The 6398-nt window shown below is 34.5% G+C and overlaps 1 protein-coding gene across 1 annotated transcript; it reads left to right on the forward strand.

Annotated features, from left to right (window-relative positions):
* The first annotated feature begins 1031 nt into the window (after positions 1 to 1031).
* On the forward strand, positions 1032 to 5606 carry gzl (godzilla E3 ubiquitin protein ligase). The gene is made up of 9 exons (XM_068297511.1): positions 1032 to 1370; positions 2802 to 3110; positions 3184 to 3356; positions 3426 to 3520; positions 3588 to 3781; positions 3853 to 4048; positions 4117 to 4500; positions 4569 to 4710; positions 4770 to 5606. The coding sequence occupies exons 2-9, from the start codon at positions 3000 to 3002 to the stop codon at positions 5137 to 5139; spliced, it is 1665 nt and encodes a 554-aa protein (XP_068153612.1). The 5' UTR covers positions 1032 to 1370; positions 2802 to 2999; the 3' UTR covers positions 5140 to 5606.
* The last annotated feature ends 792 nt before the right edge of the window (positions 5607 to 6398 follow it).

Consider the following 6398-nt stretch of genomic DNA (forward strand, 5'->3'; position numbering starts at 1 on the left):
ATGTAAGAGAGTCGCATTAAAATTAAGTGTTATGTGATTTCGCTTCACAGCTTTTAAACGACACTGATTTACATGAAGCCACAACTCGTCACGGTTTTCACACACAAGATTTGTAAACTTAAAGATGACAGCATCCTGGACAAGTATAAAGATAATAAAAGCAACTCTCTGAATTATATTTTTGAACTTACATTATATTCTGCCTTAAAAGCAAGATAAAAACCCATCAATAAAACTACGTTAAACTGCATAGTGTATAACAATGACATGAAATGCTGTTTATGATAATTTAAAAAAGTTCAAATCTTTACGCTTGACCAAGTCAAATTTATGTGTTTTATATCTCTTTAGTAATTACGCATATAATGAGCAATAAATATTTAAAACGTTTTCCTGTGTTTAAAATCGACTCTATTTAACAAAACACAAAGAGGGGAATGTGGTTATGAATACAATTCCAATGTTAATTTTACATTAGCAATAGATAGTGTTTATATATATAATTTTACAATTAATTCAAACATTTAATGTCTGTTATTTTGATTGTTTAGTATTTTCTGGTATTTTTAATATGTCACCAAATAAATTGGGGTTTTCACTATATCAGCTGATTACAGTGTATTTTGTGTAGGGGGCGCTGTATGAATTTGGTCAACGTAACACTGGTCACACAAACCGCATAATTGGCGCCAATTATGTCTTATTAGTCAATGGCGTCACCAGAAGTAGGAGAGACCGTTGAAATAGAGCCAAATGTCCAACTCCTCGAAGTGGTGGATATGGAACCAATGGAGGTAGAGCACAGGGAAACCGGCTACAAACGACAAACTTTGTCATTCGAAAAAATGAAATTTTTTTTGAAAGCCTGGGCGGAGATATTTAAGCGCCCAGTGATATTTTTAAGGCATATCCCATACATATTTATATAATATAAAATACATAAATATCATACAATATGTTCACTGGGTTCAGAATCATAAACATACATACAAAATAAATAAATATCATATAATATGTTCACTGGGTTCAACGTCGTTCAACGTATGGTCACACTGTATGAATTTGGTCAAAAATTCTTAATGGCCCAAGGAAGATAAATTAACAATATTCAAGGCGCAGCAGCACATCAAACACAAATGCCAGCTACCAAGCTGCTAAAGTAAAGAATAAAACTGCAGAAACTCTTAATAGCACGTGCCATCGCGCAACTAGCTAATGAAAATAAAACGCAATTGATTTGACTGCTCCAACAACAGAAGGCAAGGTGGCGAAGGGGAAACGCAAAGAAGAAGTAAAAAAACCTCAGATAAAAGTGGATTAAAAATAAAACGCAGCCTATAGAAATCCCCACAATACGTCCCCGAAATCAAGTGAGTCGTAAAAATCTATCAGGAATAATTACAACAACTGAGTTTAAAAATCCAATAAAGAAAGGAGACAAGAAACAGATGCTGCTTTGTTGTGGTTTGCAGTGATGTTAATTAAATACACATACATACACATATACAACCACCCCCCTAAAAACACACGCATAAACATACCCACAGATAAGCTTAACAGAAGCAGAGACGATTGACACACACATGCATATATGTACCTTACCTTATACATATGTATGTGTATGTATGTTGTATATAACAGTATTTTTTGCTCTTTCTGCTCTCTTCACCTGTTGTCCTTTAAAAGATTTTGTAAAAAACCTTCAAGTTTTGTTTTTGTAAAGTTCAAGGTGTGTGTGTAATTGTAATCAAGTGTAGGTGAATCAGAGGGCGGTTACCTGTGCGTGTGTGTGTCTGTTTTGTGAATTTGATTTAATTAGCTTTCGCTGCATATCGATAAGGATAATCGATCACTTGCAGTTTGCAATGAAATGCGCCCCCCTCACCCTGACTCCTCATTCTGTTATTCTATCTCCACACGTCTGGATTACAGTTGTCGTTGTTGGTAGTAGTTATTAATTTTTTGTATGTAATTTATTGTATGTATTTGCTTTACCCATAAAAACAAAGTCACGTTCTCATATTTTTGATTTCTTATTTGTCTATTAATTTTCGTTTGATGTGTTAATAGGAGCTTGTGACGTTTTTTTTCCAGTCGTCTTTCTTATTTAATTATAAATTTAATACATATTAATGACATTTTTGCACACATACATGTGGTCGACAAAAAAAATTCCATGTTTTTTTTTTTTAAACTTTAGTTTTAGTCTTTACTTTTTAATTTGTTGCTTTGGGGCCAATGATTCATTGTTTTCCTTAGCCGGATAAGTAAAATGTGATTTGTTTAATATTTTTTTACATATAAAAAATTATCTCATTCGCGAGAGCTATTGTTTGTTTGTTGCTTCAATAAATAAACAAATTAGTTTAAAGAGAAATCATAGTGAAAGATAATAAACTTTATAAACAATTATGTATGTAATTGAAACTTGTGGAAACGCATTCGTATGTCCAACTTTAATTGCATTGTGTTTCTGATTTCAATTTCAATTGAAGACAAAAAAAAATTAAGTTCAATTTGCTTTAAATAAAATGCATTGATCGATTGTGGACTACAAACAATTCCATTCCACCCTTCCCTAGAAATATGTCAAACAAAGTGTCCCATATAGCAGATTTTCCGATAAGTTAACCACCACATGCACAAAAAGCAGTAGAAAAAACGAAACAACTAAAGAGGTTGGGGAGGGAGGGAATCAGTCACAAGCTATTTATCTTATCACTTTTGTTTGTTTACTTTGCTTTTGACTTAAACCTGCTCTGAAACTCCTTTAAGAACTTGCTATATCTTTTATTTTTCAGGCCGGCAACACAGATGAGACATGCAAATATTGCCAAGGGCAAAGATCAGCGGCCACAGACAACATCATCCTCATCATCATCATCAACAGCAGCAGCAGATAAAACAACAATAACCAAAATAGTTTAATATCAATTCAACTAATCACAGCTGTAACTTGTTTGTCCCACAACAACAAAAAAAATTAAAACAAATAAGAGATGATTCGAAATAATTGTCATATTCTCACATTTGTGGGTCTCTGTTTAATCTGCCATGAACTGGCTGTGGTCAGTGGACATGTTTTGGTCTATCGGCGTTCCACAAATCAGGTAATTACTTTGAACCTCAATTAAAATATTTGAATTATTGTTTTAATTATTTTCCTATCTATTTGTTTGCCAGTTAATGGAGGAACTCAATGATTTGCCAGCACAATTTGGTGGTAATTTACCACCGAATGGTCTTAAAGTGTTTGTGGTGCCCGCCGAACCCTCATTGTATGCTTGTGATAAAATAAATAAACCGCCGCGTACCATATATCCAGTTAATGCTAAATTTGTGTCCCTTATATCCCGGTGAGTTTGAATATGATAATTAATAATGTGAGTATTACTTATTTTAAAACTGAATCTATTCTCTTACAGCGGCGGAGCGTGTACCTTTGAGAAAAAGGTTCGTGTGGCTCAAAGTGCAGGTTACTTTGCTGTGATTGTCTACAATAATGAAGGTGATGATTTGGGTAAGTATTCAAATCGAAAAATATATGTAAAATGATCAATTTAATTTACCTGTGTTTATTTTCGTAGAACAAATGTCTGCCGATAATTCAACGGGTATATATATACCAGCTGTATTTGTTGGACATACGTCAGGGAAGTTTTTAGTATCACTTGTATCAACTGACATTGTAATAATTATCAACGATGAGCTGCCCTTCAATATTAATACCCAATTGATATTGCCATTTTCCATACTAATTGGCTTGTGCTTTCTAATAATGGTAAGTAAATTGCTTTATATGTTTCCTATTTTGGATATTTTGTTAAGTCTCTTTTTCGTTTCTTCTTGCAGGTGATCTACATGATATACAAATGCATACGGGAACATCGTCGTCTGAGACGCCATCGATTGCCGAAGAGTATGCTAAAAAAGTTGCCCGTATTGCGTTATACCAAAAATAGTGTTAACAATAAGTACGATACGTGTGTTATATGCTTGGAGGAATTCGTGGAGGATGATAAGCTACGAGTGCTGCCCTGTTTTCATCGTAAGTGTATATATATTTTTAAGGTTTTAAGGAGTCTATAACATTTGATGATCCTTTTTTGCTTGCAGCCTATCATACACATTGTATTGATCCTTGGCTAACAGAGAATCGGCGTGTTTGTCCCATTTGCAAGCGTAAGGTTTTTACGAAGGGCGAAGCACGTGCAAATCGGAATCGACAGCTTTCTTTGGATAGTGTCACCGATACGGACGATGATACCACTCCGCTGTTGCAACAGCAGCCAACGAATAGTCGACAAAGAACAGCAGCAGGTGGACCTGCTGGCAGTAGTACCAGTGCGACACCAGCAACTACAGCCGGTACCACTCGGCATGGGACATTTAGTAGAGTGGATGGCGGTGGAGGAAGCGCCAGTGGTAGTGGAAGTGCCAGCAGGGCTGGAACTAATCCGTTTGAAACGGAGGAGAATCAAAGCTCTGATGAAGAGAATGGTAAAAATAAAATGGAAAGAGATATGATTAAACCTATAAACTAATAAGCTTAATTTATGTTTTTTTAGCACTACTTGTATCCCCTCCTTTGCCGACTTCTTCATCATCCACACGAGTCAATCCTTTTGATCGTGCCCCGAATCTACCCGCACATTTGGCTGTCCAGCTGAACGAGAATCGTCCGTCAATCTGGTCGCGCATCGGCTTTGGGTAAGTGTTATCTAGCATTCTCCTTCAAGATCAAAGATTCATCTAAAAATATATTTCAGTTTCCTATTTCGCCAACCTCCTACGGACGTAAGCGTAGCGGCTCCACCGTTCCTAGATCATATAGAATCAGGACTTCCAACGACCACAGGAACAACGACGAGTCCAACAGCCTCTGTATCCATGTCGCCCGCATCAAATAACATCCTAAATCCATATTTAAGCGGCTCCTTTAAAGATGATGACGATATGCCACCGCATCGTTCCATTTACGAACCCATTGCAACAAATACACCATCTAGCCCTAATGTGGAGACTGATGGTGACGAAGCAACTGCAGATTCAATATTCCTGCAAACTCCCACTCAGGGCGGCATTGGAGTAGCCGCATTACCACATAGCGGTTCGTCAAATCGACTATTTCACATTTGAAGCGTCTGCTTTTGATTAATCCAGCCGATAAGATCTAAGATGATACAAGATGTACTGTTGTGTGGTCTCTGCTCCCGGTTCTCCCTTCCAAAAAGGACATGTATTTGTTTTGCGAGTTTCTGGTTATTTTAGAGTTTTGGCTGCCAGCTACAGCTTTGTTTTTTTTTTTTAAACGATTAACTAATGTTTACTCTTAATCTATATTATACCTATATATATATACATACAAATATCTATAACTAAGCTAATATATACATAAATATGTAAACCATTCGCAGCGTTGGCTTTGTGAGTTGTGTCACCTACATAGATATGCGTATTGTAACAATTGTGATTTATTTTATATACATTAAATAACTATCCCCAACCGATTGGCATAACCAAATCAAAAAACAAAACGAAACGAAACGGAAGAAAAACCAACCATTAAATAAAATTATGTAAAAATACGTTTACCTGATTCTTAATTAGGCTTCCTTTTTATAAATATACGATTTGTTCATTTAAGTATATAAACATTATATACCTAAATAATAATTGGGCACGAAATTATTATCGTTACATGTATGTATATTGTATAAAATGTAATTTAAGTTTGCAAATCCACAGAGTGTAGAGCATGTTCATTCATTAAATTTTTCCCAAAATAAAACCTAATGATAAGATATGATCAAATAATATATTTCAAAATGTGGCCACCAATTCTTCAATCCACCACTTAAAGTAGTGATTTCAATTAAAAAATCAAAAACAAAACAAAAGGAAACATAACTATAAGAGTGTTAGTTTGTGATTAATTTCTCAAAAAAAAAAAAAAAAATAATAGTAAAAAATGAATATAGAAACGTATAAAATGCAACTGATAAGAAAAACTGTTCACAACAATTCATATTGTAACTGTAATACGAAATCAATTAATTGTAATGGATAGCGATTTGAAATACATGCATATATAAAAATGCTGGGGCAGTGTAATTTTAATTTAATTTACATCAACTAATAAAAGTAATTAATATATAAACTATTACTTTTTATTAATGTTGAAAATGCAATTGGAAAATGTGGACCCTTCATTTAGTTGCAATTCTCAACTGGTTTTAGCATTGGCCATTTTAATTCTCCAGTTCTTTAGTATAGAACTTGGCCAGCTAAACAGACAATCTGTTCAACATTTTCTTTGTGCTGCCTTTAAAATAATCTTCTTTTGAAGTTTGACCTCGAAACGACTTAAATTTGAAACATTTTTCGATATATTAATT

The sequence above is a fragment of the Drosophila tropicalis genome, unplaced genomic scaffold (genome assembly GCF_018151085.1).
Source record: "Drosophila tropicalis isolate 14030-0801.00 unplaced genomic scaffold, ASM1815108v1 contig_859, whole genome shotgun sequence".
Taxonomy (NCBI): Eukaryota; Metazoa; Arthropoda; class Insecta; order Diptera; family Drosophilidae; genus Drosophila; species Drosophila tropicalis.